Source organism: Mesocricetus auratus, unplaced genomic scaffold, assembly GCF_017639785.1.
Source record: "Mesocricetus auratus isolate SY011 unplaced genomic scaffold, BCM_Maur_2.0 Super-Scaffold_15014, whole genome shotgun sequence".
Taxonomy (NCBI): domain Eukaryota; kingdom Metazoa; phylum Chordata; class Mammalia; order Rodentia; family Cricetidae; genus Mesocricetus; species Mesocricetus auratus.
Genome location: NW_024429186.1, coordinates 40049953 through 40071695, shown reverse-complemented (window position 1 = coordinate 40071695; position 21743 = coordinate 40049953). Strand labels below are relative to the sequence as shown.

The 21743-nt window shown below is 51.3% G+C and overlaps 1 protein-coding gene across 1 annotated transcript in view; it reads right to left on the bottom strand.

The window, feature by feature from the left end:
- Sptb (spectrin beta, erythrocytic) overlaps window positions 1-21743 on the bottom strand; it is a 123751-nt gene that overhangs the window by 18486 nt on the left and 83522 nt on the right. The window contains exons 14-29 of the mRNA XM_040742883.1: window positions 20761-21631; window positions 19825-19962; window positions 13849-14605; window positions 13297-13499; window positions 13106-13196; window positions 11978-12124; window positions 10233-10496; window positions 9693-9899; window positions 9197-9286; window positions 6646-6924; window positions 5879-6009; window positions 4641-4845; window positions 4068-4442; window positions 2539-2783; window positions 1189-1327; window positions 753-837 (exon numbers count right to left, since the gene is read on the bottom strand). Coding sequence (XP_040598817.1) covers window positions 753-837; window positions 1189-1327; window positions 2539-2783; window positions 4068-4442; window positions 4641-4845; window positions 5879-6009; window positions 6646-6924; window positions 9197-9286; window positions 9693-9899; window positions 10233-10496; window positions 11978-12124; window positions 13106-13196; window positions 13297-13499; window positions 13849-14605; window positions 19825-19962; window positions 20761-21631 — 4227 coding nt within the window. The remainder of the gene's footprint in view (window positions 1-752; window positions 838-1188; window positions 1328-2538; window positions 2784-4067; window positions 4443-4640; window positions 4846-5878; window positions 6010-6645; window positions 6925-9196; window positions 9287-9692; window positions 9900-10232; window positions 10497-11977; window positions 12125-13105; window positions 13197-13296; window positions 13500-13848; window positions 14606-19824; window positions 19963-20760; window positions 21632-21743) is intronic.

Below are 21743 nucleotides of genomic sequence, written 5' to 3'. Positions count from 1 at the left end.
TACATGTATGTAATTTGACTCACATAAATGTCACATTATATATAAGTCTATGTTTTGTTTTTATTTTGGATGGTGCTGGAGATCAAACTTAGCAGGCCTTTGTGAATGCTAAGCAAATACTCTATCATTGACCTTCATGCCTAGCCCTTAGCTTTGGAGACAGGTCTGTGTTCAGCCTACGCTAGTCTCAGACTCTCAGCCCTCCTGCTCCATTCCCCAAGTGCTAAGATTAATGGTATGCACAGCCACTGTCATATTTTTAAGGCAGCTATTGGGACCAGCTCCATTGTGACTTACATTGCCTTGCTTTAGGGAACAATCCCCTGCCTCAAATTCTTGCTCTCGTCTATCTCACACAGTCACAGACAAGCAAGCATGGGGACCAGCTAGCTCTGGCTTTTTCCTTGCTCATAGCTTACCTGGGAGGTAAGATTTTCTTCTCTCTCTCCAGCTGCTGGAGGACAGAGCCCCTCATCTCCATAGAACAAACAGCCAGAAGGCCAAATACCCAGGACACTAGTGCTGCCTGACCCCTCCCAAGCCACAGCTCAGCAGGGGAACCAACCCAGCGAAGGCAGGGCAGAAGAGGATGAGAAGGAGGGTGGGCAGGGTTAAGGGGTGGGATGTGGTTGCCTGCCTGTCAGGCCCTGAGCATCGTCCCTGAGTTCCCTCCAGGCATGGTGTGGTCCCCCTACCTCCAGCAGGGTCTGTTGGACCCTGCCCTCAGGTTCCCGGCCAGGAGCTATACTCACACATGTGGAGCCTGTCTGAGCGGGCCTCCCACTTGTCATTCATCTCCTGCCTCCTGGACATCACTTGCTGCAATTTCTCCCGGATCTGTGGAGAAGAGGAAAGAGTGAAATTCCAGGCTTTGGCCATGCTTCTTCCTGTCTGAGGCAGTCACAGACAGCTTCAGAGAACAAGCTTGGTCACACAGTCCTGCGTTCATCCTTCCGAGGCACCTGTGAAGCAGGGTCAATAACTCCAAAGTCCGTGCACATGTGGGTACCGGGTAGGTATGGGCCTGCTCTCTTTGGTGAGCACCCATCTCCTTAAGGCGGGGGATATGCTGTATGACTCTAATCTCTGGCCTGTAGGTACCTCAGTTCCTTGGAAGCATCCTTTCCTTCCCACTCCCTGAAGCTGCCTGGCCAGCGGGCATGGGGACAGGGACATGGAGGGACTCACCTCTTCTGAGGCCTGGTGCTGCCGCTGTAGTAGGGACTCCCCGAGTTCTAGGCAGTTGCTAAAGTTCTTGGCCCTGGTGTTGATCTCAGCCTTGATGCCCTGGTGATACTTCAAGAGCAATTCCACAGAGGAGACATCCCTGGGAACAGGAGGACCAGGGTAGAGATGCAGTGTGAGAGACAAAATTGGGCCTCTCAGCCCTGCCTCAAGGAGTCTGTCCCTGTTCGTTCTTCTGCCTGGAATTCCTCTTCTGTCCCAGCCCCAGCAATAACACTAACATTTTAGAGTCTTCATTGGTCAGTGGCTCAGCAAGGGGAAGAGGGACTCCAAAGAAGCCTGGGAATATTATTGGACGATAAAAAGGAATGAAGCACTGAATCGTGCTACGTGGATGAACCTATGAAACAGGCTAAGGGAAAGAAGCCAAGTCACAGGAGACAGTGTACTGTGTGACTCCATTTATACACAATCTAGAGAGACAAAAAGTAAAAAAGCAGCTGCCCCAGGGGCCAGAAGCAGGGTAATTAGCACGGGGAGATTTTGTTTTGTTTTGTAGTAATGATGAAATAGACTAAGATTGTGGGTGATGATTGCATAATTGGGAATATATGAACACCACAGGATGATCCTCTTTAAATTCGTCAAGGATGACATGCAAATGATTGATATCTCTAAGAAATGTTAAAGTGCCTGTGCATGGGAAGGAGCAGAGGGACAGAGAGAGGCCAGGTCCAATACTGGCTGTGGCAGAGCTGGATTCCAACTGCCCATGACTCTGACCCTGCCTCTTAAGGACAGTCAACTTTATACTGAGTTTCAGGGGAGCGACTCTGACATCACAGTGCTGAGGAGGAATGGTGTTGAGCCTGTCTGCTCTGGATATAGGAGTTGCGTACTTTCACTGATAACAGTGGCCACAGTCCCCTTGGAGAATCTACGTGACTGATAGCATTCTCCTTTTACTTTGAAAAGGTCAGTCCTCCCAGTAGAACATAATCCACTGTGCTTCTGCCTGAATCCAGATCAGACCTGATCTGGTACCCTCAAGAACTTTCATGTATTGGAACCATCCCTCAGGGAAGGAGCCTGGATTCTTAGGATGTACTAGAGCAGTGGTTCTCAACCTGTGGGTCACAACCCATCGGGGGTCAAATGACCCTTTCCCATGGGTGGCCTAAAACCATTGGAAAACACAGACACTTACATTATGATTCATAACAGTAGCAAAATTACAATTATGAAGTAGCAACAAAAATAATTTTATGGTCGGGGTCACCACAACATGAGGAACCACATTAAAGGGTCGAAGCATTGGGAAGGTACGAGAGCGTCGCTGAGGACACCCCTCACCTGGGTCTCTCCTGGGTCTCGATCTGCCGAATGATGCTCTCCATCCAAGAGAGGAGGTCACGGACCATGCTGAAGAAGCGGAACTTGTCTGCCGTGTCTACCAGCTGAGCTCGGCGCCCGGCACATGCATCGAGCAGTGCCTGCCAGGCTGCCGACACCTCCTGCTCCTTGCTCTGGATGTCATCTGCCTTCTCCCCGGCATATGCTGTCTGCAGTCGGGTGGCCACATCCTGGAACTGCTGTACCTGTGGTCAGGCAAAACCGTATCTCAGCTGCATGATTGGAGGGACAACTGTCCCCATCAGAGCCCTTTCCAGGGCACTACTGGAAGGCATGATGCTACAGGGCAGGGTCGCCTGCTCTCTAGCACCTCTGCCTGCCCAGGGCATGTGCTGGACTCTGGCCCAGGGTTTGAGAGTGGGGGGGGTCTGTCTCAATTCCTTTGGCTTCCTAGGAGTACAACAAAGAGATAACTACTCACTTAGCACAGTCCTAGAAAGGGAATCAACTCTCTTTCTCCTTACAGCAATCCACCAGAGAGGTGCCACTGTATCCCTGCCTCTGTGACGGGGGAACCAAGCACGGGGATGCTAAGTGGGCGGCTCCAGGCTCCTCCCACTAACTAAGGGGACAGCTGGGACTGGAACTGTAACCCAGGTCCCTGGTTCTTATTCACCCCGCATGCCGCCTCTTCAAGGATAGGCCTACTCCAAATCCTTTGGCTGGGGTGCACTCAGGGGCAATGAAGCCTCTCTCCTGAAACCTCAGTGGAGCTACTCCTGTCTCAGTAGTTCTGTCACCCCAGATACAACAGTTACATACCAAACCCCACCTTCAGCTAGAGGACAAATCCCTAAGAAGAACCAGGGGTCCAATCCACCTCCCTGAACCCTGCAGAGCCAGCCCAACTCTTCTAACTCCAATGGAAGCCTAGGGAGCTGGCAGTTGGAGTCCCTCACTTAATTCTATCCTATCAAGCTCAGAGCATCTACAGAGGTCCCTCAGGGCATGCCCTGGTGGTCAGAGGGGGGACTGTGCAGACCTTAGGGACTCTAGAACACCATGAAAGGCAGACCTGTCTGAGAGCTAACCAAGCTAGTGTCTTGAGCCACGGCACTAGGGCCTGGGTTCTGGCTGCACGTTGATCTACTGTTTCCCAGGCAACAGCCACCCTTTCTACCGCCCTGTCCTCATCTGCAAACACAATGTTGAATGCCAGCTCAGAGACGGCTGTAAAGATCTAGCAACTACGCAAATCACTTAAACTAGTACCTAGCACTGAGAAAGCACTGCTGGGCTAGCTAGTAACAAGTACACAAGCTGGAAGACTATAGCTTGAAGAACTACTCCTGAAGCTAACAAGTTTCTGAGAGCTGCGGGGCTCTGTCCTGAGCTGCTGGTTGTCTGAGGAGGAGAAACTTGATGCTCCTTCTAGGGGTCCGCCCTCCTCCCCGTGGGAGCCAAGTGGGGTCCTGACACCAGGAGAAGGCGTTTGCGATGCCTGCGGGTAAGAAGCGGATGGAAGGTACCTGCCCACCCAGGAGGTGGAGCTCCCGCTCGAAGGCAGTGTGGACCCTGTGGAAGGACTCAGCCGTGCTGGCGTCCAGCCCCACATCCTCCGGCAGCTCTCTGTGCTTCTCGTCGATGAGGCCCAGGATCTCAGTGCCCGTGTAGAAGTAGCGGTGCAGGTCATAGGAGGCGGCCAGCAACTGCATGCGGGTGTCAATGAGCTCCAGCAGATCGGCCCACATGTCATTCAGCCCGTCCTTCCACTCGGCAATGGTGGCTGCCTCGCTGTGGCCTGCATCGATGAGTCGCTCAATGATAGCGTTCACGTTGTCCACCCGCTCCTGCCCGATGGCCCCGGTCTCCCGGGCGAAGTCTCGGAACTTGTCGCGGAGCATCTGGACGTGGGGTAGATGGGATGTAGTTAGCAGGGGATTGTGGGAGTCGCTTTGCCAGGTTGTCACTTTTGCCCCCCTTGGAGCTGGCTGGCTGTCTTTCAGTTACCCTCCATCGTGACCGCATCTCTCTGCCATGATGGCTGCTTGTGTCTACTGAATTAGGGGGAGGCAAAGAAAGCAGGAGCTGTGGGTACTCACCGTCACATGGTCAAAGTCTTGCCCCATTTCTTGGGACGAGGCCACCATCTCTTTTTCTGTAATCCACTGCTCCAAGTCATCGGCCTCTCTCTTCAGCTGAAACAGGTGGTACATGTTCTCTAGCTTCCGCCTGCGCTCTTCCGCCATGTCCTTCAGCCCCGCGTACTGTTTGTCTACTTGTCCCTGAAGTCTGATGATCTGTTCCCTGGGGTTCAAACCAAGAAATGCCTTAAGGAAGGTGACTAAGACCCAGAGCATGGCCTAGGGTCAGCTCAGGGTAGAACTCTTGCCCAGCTGGTTGTGCGGCCACAGGCTCCGTCCTCAGTACAATGAAACAACAACAAACCAAACCAAACAACAAAAACAAAAACAAAATAGAAGAACCCGGAGTAGCTGGCTTAGAGGTGACAACCTACTCCTCTCCAGAGTCCAGAAATTACATTGGCTTTTCCAGGAAAAGGAATCTCCTCCACCCGCCGTCCCCAAGGCCATAATGCCTCAGGGGACAGCAGGATTGTGTTGGAATTCTGTCTCTGATCCACCTCTCACAATGTCTCTTTTTCTGGGGAGGTCACAGATTCAAGGACAAAGGGTGAACCTCTTCACTACCCTCCCCAAGAAGCTGGTGGGGCAGAGCTGGGTGGAGCTTCAGCACGGGTGACCCCAATTAGGTCTCCAGAAAAGGGCAGAACCAGAAACTCCGTTCTTGGGGCTCCCCTGGAGATATGTTGGGTGCTGCCAAGGAAACACAGTGTGTGTGTGTGTGTGTGTGTGTGTGTGTGTGTGTGTGTGTGTGTGTCCCCTATGGTAGCTGAGGAGAGGGCCGTGGCTAAAACAGCCTATGAAGTCTAGCCAAAAGCTACCTGACTCCTGACTAAGGATTTGCTGCGAGGTCCTGAAGTACTTTTTTGGAACCAAAAAAAAAAAAAAAGAAGAAATGAAAAGAAAAAAGCAGCAGCAGCAGATTTGGTCTTCAGGGTCTCTTAAAGCAGGTCAAAAGAGCGGAGCTCTCGGTTCACCGGGAGTACTCTGACTCTGACCTTTACCTAAATGCAGTCTTGGCGGTCTACCTTGTAGGACTTCTTCACTCAACCCAAGGAATAAAATAGAATAGGGACAACCAGTAGTTCAGAGATCTCAAGTTCTGAGGAAACCAGCCCATTTCTTCCTCTTCGGACCTAAAGGAACCCTGGTCAGAATGCCACAACCAGCCATACCAGCCCAGGAGGCACACGTACCCCTCGGGGTGGCCTGCAGACAGCAGGTTCTGGGCGCGGCCGGCCAGCTGCTTGATATTCCGTCCGTACTCCTCCACAGTGCGCTGCTGCCGCAGGTGTCTCTTGAGCATCACAATGGCACCCTCTTCATCCTGCGAGGCAGCAGGGGTCAGCACCAGGGCCCTACTCCACCATACTCCTTCCTTTGGAAAGCTATGGCTGAGTTCTAGGGAGCCAGGCTGAGGAAGAAAGTCACACACCTTCCCTTCCTGTTCCTCCAACTCCCGGGAGGGCTGTTCCCAGCTCCCCTCTCAACTCCTTAGAGTCTTATTTTGTATCTGCCCTTCCTTTCAAGCCCAACTCTAACAGTGTCCCCGTGAAAACATCCTAGGTCCTGGAGAGCTGGCCCAGAGGAGGTAACCTGCTCCTCCGAGTCCCCCAAAATGACAATGGCTTTTCTGGGGGAAAATAATTGGGTTCTTACAGTCTTAAGAGACCCCCTTTTATTCTTTGTCACCCCATCTCACAGCATGGCCACAATATAATATGAAGAGCCTTTGGGTGCAACACCTACTGGTGGCAAGCAGGAAACCTGTAGGATGTTCATAACAAGGTGGGATATCCTAAGAAGGTATCGCGGGAGAGAAGGAGGACTTGTAGGTTCCCTACACACCCCTACCATGTCTCTTCCTCTCATACACCTGGTCCTCCAGGCGCTCCAAGTGCTTGCCCACCCCAGCTCTGTCTATCTGTCAGCACACGGGCCGGCAGACTCTGTGCCAGCATACCTTAGGGGGCTCGTCAGAGAACACATAGAGCTCCTGCTCGCTGATCCAGGCTTCGGCCTCGCCGGCATCCAGGTAGTACTGCTGTGCCTCATGGGCATCCCGCAGCCGCTGCAGCCGGCTGGCTGCTGCCTCCCGCAGCGTGTCCCACGAGCCCTGCAGATGCCCCAGGCGCTCCTCGATGTCTTGGCAGTCGATCTCTGCCGCCTTCACCAGCTGCTGCCCTCGCTGTAGCACATCCTCCACCCGTGGTGCGTGGCCTAGGATCTCATTCTGCAGGGTCTGCGGCCAGAGGAAGGACTCAGAGGCAAAGCCTTCCCACGGCAAGAGGAGGCCAGGTCTGCGTACAGCAGGAGACCCCTCTCTCCACCTCCCGCGAGTAATTTACGACTACTACTTCTACTTTTAATTTAATTTTATTATTAATTATGTAATGTTCTGCCTGCACACCAGAAGAGGGCATCAGATATCGTTCCAGATGGTTGTGAACCACCAAGTGGTTGCTGGGAATTGAACTCAGGACCTCTGGAAGAGCAGCCAGTGCTCTTAACCTCTGAGCCATCTCTCCAGCCCCGACAGCCTTAAATGCTACTGTGGCAGGATGCTAAGCATTCCATGTGTCCTCTCACACTCTGCAGGTGGTCTTCTGAGACAAGTCTCAGGAAGCTGGCATAGGACAGTGAAGGTAGGGTTGAGACTGAGACTTTGTGTCTTTAAATTTTTTTTAAAGATTTTATTTATTAGTTTATTTTTTACTTATGTGTCTCAGTGGAGGCCACATGTGTGCAGATACCCGTGAAGGCCAGAAGAGGGCACTGGGCACTGGATTCCCTTAAATGGGAGATATAGATGGTTGTGAGCTGTCTGATGGAGGTGCTGGGAACTGAACTCAGGTTCTTTAGGAGAGCAGTAAGTGCTCTTAACTGCCGAGCTATCTCTCCCTCCAGTCCAACCTTCCCCGACCCTAACCCCATACTTTTTGTTTGTTTGTTTTTTTGAGACAGGATTTTTCTATAGCTTTGGAGCCTGTCCTGGAACTAGCTCTTGTAGACTAGGCTGGCCTAGAACTCACAGAGGTCTGCCTGCCTTTACCTCCCAAGTGCGGGGATTAAAGGCATGCACCACCACCACCCAGATTAGCCCCATACTTTTTGAGATAGGGTCTTATATAGCACTGGACTGGCCTTGAACTTGTGATCTTTCTGCCTCCACCATGCCTAGAAACTAGGGTCACAGGTGTTGACCACAGGCCCAGTGTACACGGGCCTGGCCCATGGCTTTGCACACCCTAGGCAAGGTCCTACCATCTAAGTTACATCTGCAAGCTAAACTGTGCTCTCGACCACTCCCTGCTTCCATCCTGGGAGCTTGATTTTAGGTGTCTGTGCTGGGGGAAAGGAAAACAAATTCAAAACGGCCAGCTGCCACCTTCTGTCAGCAGCTTTTAGTCCCAGGTAAAAGAACAAGCTGGTGGTTACCCCTTGGGGAAAGCTGTAGCTTTTATTTCTTTCCATTTCTATGGCTCAGATCTGAACTGTGCATGATTATTTCTTGTTTGAGCCCAAATGGCCCTTTTCCCTGTCCTTGGTGACTGGGTCACGGTTTTCATCAGGAAGTCCTGATACTTGATCCCCTTTTCAGATCCTAGAGGTCCAGCCTAGCTGTGTCTTATGTATATACTCTCAGGTTCCTTATCTCTGTTTCCTCCTTCTTCACAATTTCCTCAAACCCTTTAAAATCATCTAAAGACAGGAGCAAGGACAGGTATGGGCAGACCACCAACTTCCATCGCTTAGAACGTACGCCAGTAACTGCACATGAGGACCTACCCTGCTGGAGTTGTATCGTATTTTACACTCAGAGTCCTGCTTTCTAGAGAAAGGCCTGTGGCCAATCTCAGGCCAGGCAAGAAGCCACTGCAATCCCACACAGCTGGCTTTCGTAGGATTTAGGCTCCCTCTGCAGCCCCAACATGGGAAGTGTTTGGTGTCTGCCTATAATTCAGGATTTCAGCCGGAAGTACCTAATCTAAGACAGTTATCAGTAGATGCTTGCCTCTGGGACTCAGAGTCCAAATTCAGTGGCTTTCTAAGGGGGTTGAGCCTCACAGGGATGGTCATGTGTCCAGAAGAACAGGGTCTATATACCCTGAGGACACTGCAGCAGAGATACACCCAGCAGAGAACTAGATAGTACTTCGGTGCTGGTGGCATCCTCTTTGTGGAGTCTACCAAAAATAGGACTATGACAGCTTGTTGGCCCCTCCCCTCCCCCTCAGCCAGACACTGATTTGAGCCTGGTAGAGTCTGGCGGTCCCTAATTCCCAAGTAACATGATGCTTCCGTCCTTTGTGATCATCCCAGAATCTGCTCTGCAGCCACTAAAGCCCTTTCTGCATTGCAACTTCAAATGAAGCCAGGGGACTGAAAAGCTACCATCAGGAGCAATAATCTTCTGTCACCAGCCTTCTGCACATCAGAGCAAGGCCAGAGCCCCTGGGGGCCAGGCTGGAACCAGCAGGGCCAAGCAGATGCACTGGCGAGGTGAGACTCACCTGGTTCTTCTTCATGAACAGCTGCACAGTTTGCAGATTGGTGCCGTAGTCAGCTGACTGAGCCAGGGGCAGCCTCTCTTCCACCCAGAGCTGCAGAGACCAGAAGGCAGGGAGACAGCTGATAATAATCACAAACAGCCACCCCTTTCCTGAACACCCACAAAGAGCCAGACGAGGCATGGCCTAGCTCTTCCCAACACCCCTATTTTACAGACAGATATTTCAAACGAAGATTCCAAATAGCCTGTTCCTTTTCCCCAAGTGGGATCTTGACCCCAAAGTCTGACTGACCAGACTAACAAGTGGTTTGTAAGTTACCATTCAAAAAGCAATCTGCCCAGATATTTCTATTTAGTGCAATCTCCAAAGCAATCCTGTGAGGTAAGGGGCAAGATGACCAGTTATCTGCTGCCAAGATTGCTCTGGACAGCAGCCAGCTACCCCCATGGCAGCTGGCACCTCAGCTCTAGGGGTAGAGAGACTACAGCCCACGCACCGTCTCATCCTCTAAGTCACGGCTGATCTGTAGCTTGGCTTTGGATAATTCCAGCTGCTTCTTCCTCCTCCCCAAAGGTTCTAGAAGGTCCAGGAAGCGCTTTTCGATGCTCATGTCTGTGTCTCCTGCTTCAGCTCCCAGCGAGGGTGCCTCAGCGAAAAGTTCCTCCAGCTCCTCCTTCCGCAAATTCACTTGGTCCTCCACTCTCTGGGACACAGGAAACAGTGTCAGTCCTGTCTGTGACACCTGGACAGGGGCTGTCCCTCCACTCACCCACCCATCCTTAAGGCCCTTTTAAAATGCAGCCTCCTCCAAGAAGTTTCCGTGGTTGCCTCCCCTCAGTCCTTCCTCTGATAGTCCTCCTGCGTCTTTTTACTAGATTCCTGCCCTACCCATTGCAAAAGGGTGGGAGACGGCTTCTGAGTCAGGAGGTATTTTCTGCACAATACCCACAAAAGGAGCGCTTACTTTAAGGTTTCAGGTTGGATCCCCAAGATCCCTTCCCCTCCAACACTCTGAGCCTACAGCCTCTTCACATGCCTTCAACTTAGCCAACATCCGGTTGACGGTGGTCAGGTCCTTGCCCAGGTCGTCTGATCGTAGCTGGTCCTCCATGGCGCCGATCCACTTGTTAAGGTCAGCATGGGTCTGCAAGCGCAGGTCGGAGCTCCGGGCGGCTGAGAGCTGTTCAGTCTTCGCCTTTGTGGTGGTCTGCAGCTCATCCCAGAGCTTGTGCAGGGCATCCAGCCTTTCCGACACCACATCTTTGAACTGGGGCTTCTCTACCATCAGCTGCCTCCCTTCCTGCGGGGGAAGGAAGGAGGAGAGCTCACCCTGGGCTTCAGTGGCCTTTGAGGGGGACCCGCTCCGGGTGGTACAAGCGAAATCCTGAAGCAATGTCGGCAGAGCTAGGAGTTGATACAGACCTTGGGTGAGGTGCCACCCAAACACACTCTGACCCTCTCAAGTTATGTACAAGGCAGTGTGGGGCAGAGACAGCAGTGTTTCGGCACATGACTCAGAGAGACCCCAGTATAGGGGTCATAATAAAAGAAAAAGTCAAGATTCATTCAGGAATAAGGCCTGCTAACACAGCCCTATAACCCTAGCACTCAGAAGGCTGAGGCAGGAAGATAGTGAGTTGAAGGCCAGCCTGACTACAAAATGAACTAAAGGCTACCGTTGGCAACTTAGTGAGACCCTGTCTCAAAATTAAAAAAAAACAAAACAAAACAAAGGAGGGATAGGGTGGGGAATCTAGCTGAATGGTAGCTGTTTAACCCCTGGTTATCCCTCCCCTAGGAAAGAAATGAAAAAAAGTCAAAATCCATCTAGGGGCCAAGTGTAGTGGTACATAGCAATGACCTCTAAACTCAGGAGGCTGAAGCAGGGAAGATCACGAGTTCAAGACCAGCCTGGGCCACAGAGCAAAACCCTGTCTCATTAAAAAAAATGAATAAACTAATAAATAAATCATATCCAGGTACTCATAGCATGGGAACCCCTTACAAGTTCCAGAAGTAGTGTTTTTGCCTCAGGGACAGGCTGGTCGCTGGGGCTGTCTGACCTGGTTTCCCTGTATAAATGTCTGTCTTTTGGTATGGGCAGAGTAATAGGATTTGGCTCTAGGCATATCTATTAATAGTGGTTAATATTATCAATGGCCTCACAAGTGCCAAACACGACCCTAAGTGCTTTATCGTCTGCAAGCACGCAATGCTCACAACTCAACTGTTAAGAGCTACTGTCCTCATTTCAGAGGACAGAACTGAGGACAGAGAAGTCAGTCTGGCTCAGAGGCTATGCCCTAACCAGTGGGCTTCACGCAGTCACTGGACCTACTTCTTCCTAGACAGCCATAGCAGGGAGAGCACAGGGACATGATTCCCAGGTGTAACACCTGCCACGCTTTGACCTGTGCCACTGGAGAGCCTAACACAGAGAGAGAGGCCCCATGGTTTTGTCCACAAGGGCAGTGAATGCCTGCTTCCCGGTAGCTTTGCCCATCCAAACAACAGGGAACACAGTACTGGAAAGCTAACAGAATTGACTTGCCCCTGGCTACTGGATGCTGAACCCTAATTGTTCTCACCGGGTTTCATGAGTCTAGCTACAGCAGGAACACTAAAGCTTTCACTACTGTTTAGAGGAGGCTGTTTTATTTTCTCTGCCAAGTTCTATACAGTCCAGCAAGCTTCAGGACAGGGTCTGTGCCATGGCTGCAGCCCCAGCCACAGGAGCCTATCTGAGCAGAGAGCCACCTATCAATCACGCATTCCACTTACCGCATCAATGTTCTCAAGCCACCCTTGATGTGAAGCCAGTTCTGCTATAAATGCCTGGTGCTTCATCCACTTGTTGTGAAGGTTGCGCGCTTCGTCGTAGGAGACGTCTGGAGATGTCAGCAGCTTGTCATTGATCCAGAGGGTGAGCTGTGGGCAGAAACAGTAAGCCCTACGGTTTCTGAGTGTACTGCTTTGGCAAGGCAGGGTCATGAGTCTCCCACGGCTAGGTGCAGAGTCTCTCACCACTAGCTGCAGATGGAGAAGGTCAAGGGGATACCCCTGTCTTCCTCACTAGAGTGTGTGTGGTTGGGAGATAGTTTGTTCTTTCCATAGTCCCAGGCCCTAGGACAAGGCCTGAGAGACTGCAGTAACTGGGCGCATTCTTAGTAGTTAGGCGGGGAAAAATCCATCCTGACAGTGGGTGATAAATAACTAATAAACACCAAGATGGTACATGAGGAAGAGGTTAATAGCAACTACAATTAATAAGGGGAAGTCATGTGTCCAATGTTTGCAAGATGTCCTGGCATCATGCCAAGCCTGGCTTGTAACAAGGTCAAAGGTAGATGGGAATAAAGTTATATGGTCTGAGAGGAAGTCCTAAAATCAGAGCGAGTGGGGTGCCGAGAAAGCCCCACTGCATGTCATCAGACTTCCTCCTTAAGGTTCTTATCCATCCATCCTCAGGGGGCCTAACAAGCTCTTTGCACCACAGGCAAGAATCATTCCATAATTCCAGGACCCAGAACAAAATGAAGATGCTCAAAAGCATCAGCAGGGCATTATGTTAGGCCCCTGTGAAGGGTGCTGTGTGGATGAAAACACAAACCCCACATCCTTGTGCATAGCTCTGTCTAGGTCCTAGGTGATTCTAACCCAGAATGTTCTCAGACCACTCTTGGAGAACCTTGTCCTAGATTGGGTAAGTGAAAGGAAGACTTCAGACTTGGGGGTTGAGGGTAGAAAAGAACTGTGGAACAGAAGGCTTCAAGGAATATCGAGCTAAGTACCCCAAGACCCCAGCTCATGAAATGCCATCGGGCCTTGGGTGAGACAGGAATCCTATGGCCTCTCAATTCTGAGCCCTTCAGCCTGAAGTCCGAGAAGCACCCCAACTGCTGGCCTCACCTCCTTGCAATTCTGGAGGAAGTTCTGGAGCTCCAGGTTGTCTCTTAGGAGAACTGTAACCTCCTGGGCCTTGTCATTGTTCTTCTCGTGCCTGGGAAGTCAAGGGAACTCACATTAGCAGCAAGTCTAGGGTCCTGACACCCCGATCCCAGTGTAGCACAGGGCCTCATGGCCCTACGGGTTGGGAGTACCTGTCTTCAATCAGCTGCACCTTCTCTTTGATCTTGTCCGAATACAGGTTGCCCTCAGCCACCAGCTTGTTTCCAGAGTCCACAGGACTCAAGACCTTATAGCGGTTGTTTTCCATAGACATTAAGAAATCTTCAAACTTTCTGATCCCAGCCTCTGCAGCTGCCAGGGAGTCTGGCGGCTCTAAGTGACCCAAAGTGTATTCCTGTTAAAGCAAGGTTTCCAGAGGAGGCCTGAGGAGGGGCTAAGCAAGAGCGCCCTGGGCAGCTTGTGCAGACCACAGTGCACCCCTAGAACAGTACAAAGAGAACACTCTGCTCCCCAGGCCTGGCCTCCCATTCCCACCCAGGGCGGAGAGCGTGGGCAGCGGTGAAAGCTACATGGAAGGGCAAGGGTCATTTCTCTAGCTTTAGAATGACCCAAAACAAGACAGCTTGGCACATGGGTCCAGAAAGTGACCTGACAAGGAAGGAAAAGAGAGGATTTCCTTTCATTGGTGACTAGTAAGTCTCCTGAGGGATTCCTGTGCCCCGGCCCTGTATGCTTCTCCCTACCTGGTTGCTAAGGATGGCTTCAGCCTGCTTGGCATCTTTCTGGAACTCCTGGAAGCCCAGGCACTGGGTGAGGGAGTGTCCTCGGCTCTCCCACATCCGGAGCAGAGCATCCCAGCCAGTATCTAGGCCCTCCAGCCGCTGGCCCAGAAGCTGGTACTCGGGATCCCTCTGGCCTTCGATCACCCTCTCCCCAGAGGCCTTGACCTGGTGGTAATTGTCTTGGTGTGCATCAATCTCTTCTTTAATGGCTGCATGCTGCTGCAGGAGCTGCTCAGCCTCTGGGAGTGACTCAGGCATGTCCTCAGAGGCCACTGCCTTCTGGGCCATCGACAACCAGGTCTGGAAGTCATCCAGCTCCTGCAGGAAAGCTTGCAGCTTGCTGGCCTCACCCAAGGAGAGCTCCTGATCTTGCAAGGCGTCTTGCAGGCCCTTCCACAGCTTCTCAACTTCTGCTTGCCGCCGGCCAATGTCCTCTTTCTGCTCAGGGTGTGACTCCATCAAATGCTGTGACTCACGCTGCAGGGCACCCACACGGTCCTGGATGGCCAATTTATCCCGCTCCAGCCCTGACAACTTCCGCTGGATGGCAATGACACCTGCCAGGTCCTGTCCCAGGTCCTTGGTAGACTCCACAACTTTCGTCTTGTCTATGATCCACTTGCTGGTCTCCTCACAGTCCACACAGTAGTTGTTTACCCGAAGAGCTGAGTCCACAGCCTCTCTTTGCTCTGACACCACTGCCTGGAAGGCCTGCCATCTACCAGAGAAGACACAGATCAAGGGGAAACAGATACCAGGCTGTTCTTTAACTCTACCCACAGGGGCCCCTTTCCTGTATTTCCCATGAGTCTTCCCCACAGACCTCCTATGTTACAAAAAACAAAAACAAAAACAAAAACAAAAACAAAAAACAAGAAAAGAGAAGGCAGTATCCACCTATGGGCAAACAAAATTAACTTGTCCAATTTTACTCAAGATATATCTAACAGAGAACCAGATATTTTCTTGGTTCTCAAGAGCTAAATAATGATATGATCCTTGTCATGTGTAATGTTCAACTGGACTTTAGGCAAACATGAATAGTCTTGGATCTCCGATGGTTCGTTTTTTGTCTAGGTAATATGCATTTAGTAGGACCTGTGCTTTGACTGTCGTCCTTTGCCTTAGCTGGAAGCATGGTACTGTGGTGCTAGTGGGCAGTGGCAGTAGGCCGCTGTCATGTGACCACAGGGCAAAAAACCAACACTATGGAGTGCCAGGCTGCTAAGCCAGGCATGTGGCAGCTCTGAGCTGCCAAGACTGGTTTCTGACTCTTGGTCACAGTGAGTCTCTTATCTCAGTTTCCATAGTAGCTAGGACTAGTGCCACAGTGTGTGAACACATGTGTTTTGTGTGTGGGGGGTGTACATGCACATGGGCATGCACTCCTATGTGCACATGTGGAGGTCACAGGAAGATGCCAGGTGTTTCCCCTTTCATGTCCCATCTTAATTTTTTGAGACAGTCCCACACTAGATCTGAAGCAGCTTTGGCTAGGTCAGTTGCCAGGCAGTGTCAGCTGCCTGTCTCTGTCCCATCCCATCCCCATGGTAGGAACATAATTACACTTAGCCTTGCTTGCACAGAAAGCTCTGCTACCCACTTACCCCTGCATTTTCTGCTTACGATACTGACAACATACAATGGGTTTATCAGCTTGTAACTCCACCACCACAAGTCAAAGAGCATCTGCACATAACTTCCGTAGAGTTTTAGAAATGTTGGAACTATCTAGAAAGCTCACATTATTAACTTCAAGAATGCTTCAGGACAGTCCTCAGCTTCCCTAGAGGAAGTTTGAAAATGCTTAAGGCCACACTCAAATGCCCTAGGGCCTGAAAACAAAAATGAAAGAGGAGAAAGGGAGAAAGAGGAGAGAGAGGAAGACTCCAGATAGGACTATGATGACAACAGGCAGAAATACCAACCTTCAGGCGCAACCTGGCTATGAAATGGGAAATATACTAAGGTCTGACAAAAGCCCAGGAGTCCTTCAGTTAGTCTGAAACACCCATGGCAGAGCACTGGAGACATCCCTGGGCTCCAGGCGCACCCACTGCACACTGTAAGAATATGTAGCACATGAGAGTAAACTGAGTGCTTGTGTAGTAGTTTGAATGAGAAATGTCCTCCCTAAGCTCGGGGGAACTGTGCAGCCACTGGGAGGTGGAACCTTGTTTGGGGAAGTACGTCACTTTGGACAGAGTTTGGGTGCTTACAGGCTTGCCACACTTCCTGTCCACTCTTTCTGCTTCGTGCTTGGAGTTCAGCATGTGAGCCCTGTGCTTCCTGCTCCTGCTGCCATGCCTCCCACTGGCTGTTATGACTTCCTGCCATATCCCTCTGGAACCAGAAGCCCAAGTAAATTCTTCCTCACACACTGCCTCGGTTATGGTGTTTTATTACCACAATAGAAAAGTAACTTAGACAGAGGCTGGTGGCAGACATTGACTGTTACTCTGAAGAACTTGACCATGTTGTCTTTTGGAGGAGTGTGAAAGACTTTGGAATTCTGGACTAGAAAAGCAGTTGGAGATTGTAAGCAGCGTTTAACAGGCCACTCTAATGGGAACCTGGAAGACAGCAGTGATGAGAGCAGTGCAGACTTTGGAGGCCCAGCTCAAGAGGTTTCAGAGGAAAGCAAGGCCATTAGCAAGCATCTGGCTTAGAGACCATTTTTGTAATATTTTGGCAAATGCCCATGTTGTGAGAACTTGCCTAAGGCTAAATTTAAAAGTAATGACCTAGTTTCTTCGGTGGAGGAAATTTCAAGACTGTACAATGTTTGTCCAGTCTGTGGCCTAGGTATAGTGCTTATGCAGGTTTACAACAACAGAAAGCAAGTGTGGCAGAAAGAAATCAAAATGTATGGTTCAGAGTGAAATGAAGCTTTACGTTACAGCTAAGGCATGTGCTGGGAGAGGCTGTTAAGATTGGTGCCATTAAGTAGGTGCCTTTTCTGCTCTGACACAAAGGGAAGCATGCCCTCAGGGAAAGACCCTACCCAACTAAGTCCCCACTTGTGAAAGAGAGCATAGAGCAAGTTCCTAATTGCAATCAAAAGTTGCTGCTAATACAGTTCAAGGGGCTCCGGGTCCATCCCAAGTTGCTAACCTAACTCGGCAGTGTCATCCACACGGTGCTGACTTTAGAGGCACGGATTCTTCCTCTGTTGTTCCAAAGAGCTACTGACTGGTGCCAGGCAGCAGGTGCCAGGGGAAACCCTACCTGAAGGCCCTGAGAGGGCAAGAGGCTTAAGAGGTCACTGCATGAAGCTGTGAAACTGAAGCCTGGGTTGCGGTGGAAACCCCAAGATGCTGGCCATGCCGAGAGTTACACACAGGGAGCGGAGCCAGCCCGAGAGAGAGAAGCCGTCAGTCTCTGCCGTGGGGCCTGGAACCAGAGGATTTGGAGTTCGCCCTGCCGGGTTTTGCTTTGGTCCACTATTTCTTCACTGTGCCCCCACTCCTCCCTTTTGGAATGGAAATGCATATTCCGTAGCATTATATGTTGGAATTATAGAATTTGGTTTTTGCTCTTTCAGGGGCTTACGGTTAAGAGATTGCCTCAATTCTCTGAAGAGACTTTGAACTTTAAAACAGTGTTGTGACTCAGAGGCCGTGGGGACTTTGGAAGTGGGACTAAATGCTTTTGCATTATCATACGGCATGAGCCTCTGGGGTCAGGGAGTGGGAATGTGGTGGTTTGAAAGAGAAATGCCCCACTTGGTCCCCAGCAGGTGGCGCTGTCTGGGGAGGCTGGAGCCTTCAGGGGTCTTGCCCTACTTCCTGTTTGCTCTCTCTGTTGTGTTGAATGAGGACGTTACTGGTTTATGCATTTGCTACACTATGCTTCTCACTGCTATTTTGGGGGTATATTCCACTTAGCATGCTTTTCTGTAAGCAGCACGCCATGTTTGCCGGACCCTGCTTCACATACTTCACGTCATATCACTGCGTCACTTTCCTGATGCTCGACCTAATCTGGGTCTAGTTTTTTTAATGGTGGCACTGGGGACTGAGCCCAGATCCTTGTGCACGCTAAGTGCACTGTACCGTTAACCTACGTCCCCAGCTATCTGCTGCTGTTTTGTCCACTGTGATCTTGAAGCAACAGAATACATACTATATGGCTTAGGCCTGTAGGAGGTTATGTCCCTGAGGTTATGTCCGCACGTTCTATGATGTTCACACAGTGACAAAACTGCCTAATGGCACATTCCCAATAAGGCATCCCTGGTGTTGAGCATTTCAGAACTGCTAATTATGAATAAGTAAGAGGGGCTGGAGAGACGCCTCAGTGGTTAAGAGCACTTGTGGCTCTTCAGACAACCCGAGTTCAGTTTCCAGCAGCTTACAACCGTGAAGAACTCCAATTCAATTCCACGGCCTCTCTGACCTCCGAGGGAACAGGTGTGAATATGGTACACATGCATACATGTACACTCATACACACACACAAATGAGTAAACCTTTGAAAACTAAACACAAGGCAGGATGCAAAGCTCAGAACTAGTCAAGAGGACTATGCATTTGGAAGAATAATCACGTTGACAGAGAGGAACAGAGGTAGGGAAGTGGCCCTGTGGTGGGGTGCAGAATGAATGTGAGATGAATCAGGGCATCTCTGAGGGGCCAGAATCAATGTGTCAGGATTCCAAGGAGACAGATTTCCACCGCTCAGCATCAGTCCAAACATTCTGACTGAAGGAACTGGTCCCTAGTCGGGGAGCTATGTGGTAAAGAAGTGGCCTTCCTGTCTCTGCTGGGCTGGATGGCTTTCAGGGCTCTCCTCTTAGACCTAATGGAGACTACCTCATCATTCTGCACCTCAGCTCTTCTCTAACCTTCAAGATTTCAGCTGAGGTGGGCGGGGCGGGACTTAGCCTTTGTAAAGGGCAGCATGTGTGGCCATAATGCGTTGCATAGCTGGCTTCTCTGGTTTAGATTGATCTAATTGCTTCATTTAAAAAGCAGCTCCAAAAATTCTCTCTCTCTCTCTCTCCCCCCTCCCTCCTCCACTCTCACACATAGACAGTACCTATAAGCCTAATAAAGAGGCATCCTTCTCTGAATTAACATCAGACTTGCAGCCCCAGCCTTGGATGCTGAGATGGCCAGTTTCATTCCAGTGGCTCTAGACCATCCCTTTCAGCTTGGAGTTCCCAACAGGCTCTCAACAGTCCCCACAGTTTCTTTACAGATGACTGTTCCCTAAGCCTACCTTCTGAACTGCCTTAGGCACAGACTAAATCTCATGCACATGTCCGTGAAGGGGCCAGCCAGGGTTAGGAAGAAGGAGTGGGCACGTGACATTGCACGTGCCGGGCCGAGGTAAAAGCAGAAGCTGCAAGCGTCTGCGGTGTCCTCAAGGAGCCCCCAGGAACCAACTAGCAATTATGCCCTGCTCTGAAAGCAGCTCTCTCTAAAGGTCCTCAGGGCATGCTTTTTGTTCCAACCATGAAGCTTGCTCAAGGCTCCCTGCTAATTCTCTTCATTCAGGCCGGTCTTATTATCGGTGCTGCATTTTGGCACAGGCAGGGACATTCTTTTATGGACAGTACTTAAGAACTCTCAGAAAGCAATTTCCCATGTCCAGGAATGTCTGGGGAAATATGGCCACGTACCACGTGACCTACTAACTGCCTGCATACTCGGAATGTCCCTTTCATCACAGGTGCACGGACACCGCCCTCCACGCTGTCTTCTCCACGATGCTGATAGTAGCATAGATTTCCCCCTTGCTGCTGTAGCCCCAATACCCGCCCACAAGGTTGGCAGAGAAAGACAGGAACATTTAAAGCTTGGGCCATTTGCCTAGGTGCGTGTCAGGTGCACAGAGGACCATCAGGTGCACAGAGAACCGTCAGGTGCACAGAGGACCGTCAGGTGCACAGAGAACCGCACCCCCCCACCCCGAGCCCCGTCCACTCCCCACCTCTTGTTCAGGCGATCCTGATACTGCTTCACTTCCCCACTGCGTGGGTGACCACTCTCCACCAGGTTGTTGGCAGCAAGGTTCACACCATCGATCTGAGCCGTCAAAGTCTTCATCTCCTGGTCCAGGATGTCAAACCTGGCATGGACGGAGAACGTGAGGAGCAGCAAGCGGCACCGGAACCCCCCCCTTCCCCGGCTCCAGTGGCTCCCAGGCCCCAGATGTGCAGCCCTTATTTCCTCACTCAACATCCTGAGTGTTTTGTTCAAGAGTGGGAGGAAGGAAGGCAGACAGGCTGATACACCCTAATTTCTGCTTCAATGAATACAGTTTGTGTCTTGGTGTCTGTGGACCAAGGGAGGAGACAGGTCTTTACTATACAGGTGACAGCGCCACAGGAAAGCAAGAAGCTGTGGTGGGTGACAGTGTTGGCGTTGGCAAAGAAGGCTGTCGCCCCAAGGACGACCTGCCGCACCCCCACTGTCTTGGTTGCTGTTCTACCCTAATTCTGCTACCCAGAGATGTTGGCTGAAGGCATCCCCCTGACCCCTATCCAGGGTGCTGATGGAATCCGAATACAGGAATGAAAGTAGCCGCAGAAACATGTGGTTTATAAATTGGTGTCTGAGGCCCCTTGGAGTTCTCTGGCTTAGGGACTAGCACTGAGAGTTAGAGATGACAGCCAGAGTCCCAGCCTCTCAGCCCCCATGTACACGGTACCTCCATTTCCCTTGGGTTCCTTGCTCAGAATTCATCTGAGCCGAGGCTGCTATGACTGAGAAGCAACTGAATAAGAAAAAGCCCCCAGTGGGTAAAGTATTAGGATACCCCCCCCACCTCCCGGCCCCCGGTTAGAACAGAACTCAACTCCTGATGCCTGCACTTTAAGCACTGGGTCTAGAGGTGGGAGGTGGGCAGAGGCTGAGCCTCTCTCACCTGTGCTGCACAACCTCCAGGTCCTCCAGCGTGGTTGGGATGTCCATCTGGTCCAGCCACTTCTCCTTCTCGCTCATCCACAGCTCACAGGCGTCTGACTCCCCAAACACCGTGTACAAGTCCAGGGCATCCTGCAGCCTCTGTCCACGCAATTCTGCCTGGGCCAACACCTGCTGGTAGAGCTTCCTGAGGGCCTGCAGACGATTGGTTACATCCGGGGAATCTCGGAACTCCTCGGGGAAGCCCTGGGCTTGGTCCTCCAGGTGCTCCATCAACCCGCGGCTCTCCTCCAGCTCCTCCAGAAACTCCTTGTGCTTCTTCCCCAGGGCCCTTGTGGCACCTTCGTCTTGCCCCACATCTTCCCCAGAGAGCAGCCGGTGAGCATCTTGCAGCCAGGCCTTCAGGTCATCTGCGTCGCCCTGGAACTGGAAGAAGTTCTCCGCATTCTGCAGGTCCTTCTTTCGGAAGTCAGCCAGCTCCTTCAGGTGGTCCCATTGGGCCGACACCTCCTTGACACGGTTCTCGATCTGTGGATGTCCAAACTGCTTTTGGGCAACCATACCCTCAGCCTCCTGGAAGATCTGCTTCAGATGGGCATCCAGCCCGCGGAGCTCGTCCTCAAAGGCCTTGTGCTTGCGCTGTAGGATGAGCACACTGGTCAGGTCCTTGCCATAGTCCAGGGAGGAGTAGATCTGCTCCTTTTCCTTGATCCAGCTTTCGGCTTCATCCATCTCCCAGAAGAACTTCCAGAGTCGCTTGGACTGCTCCAACTGCGCCTTCCGTCCAGCTGCCATGTTGCTTAGCTCACGGAAGCACTGCTCCAGGTGACTGACACGGTCCTGGATGACCTGCGGGTCACAAGGCTGGTACCCTGGAGGGACAGGAGGAGGAAGATGAAGAAAGGGAAGGCATTCATTTATTGGCAAGTTATTGGCAAGTTTCAGGTCCAGAGCCACACAACCCTAAAGCTACCATCTCTCAGG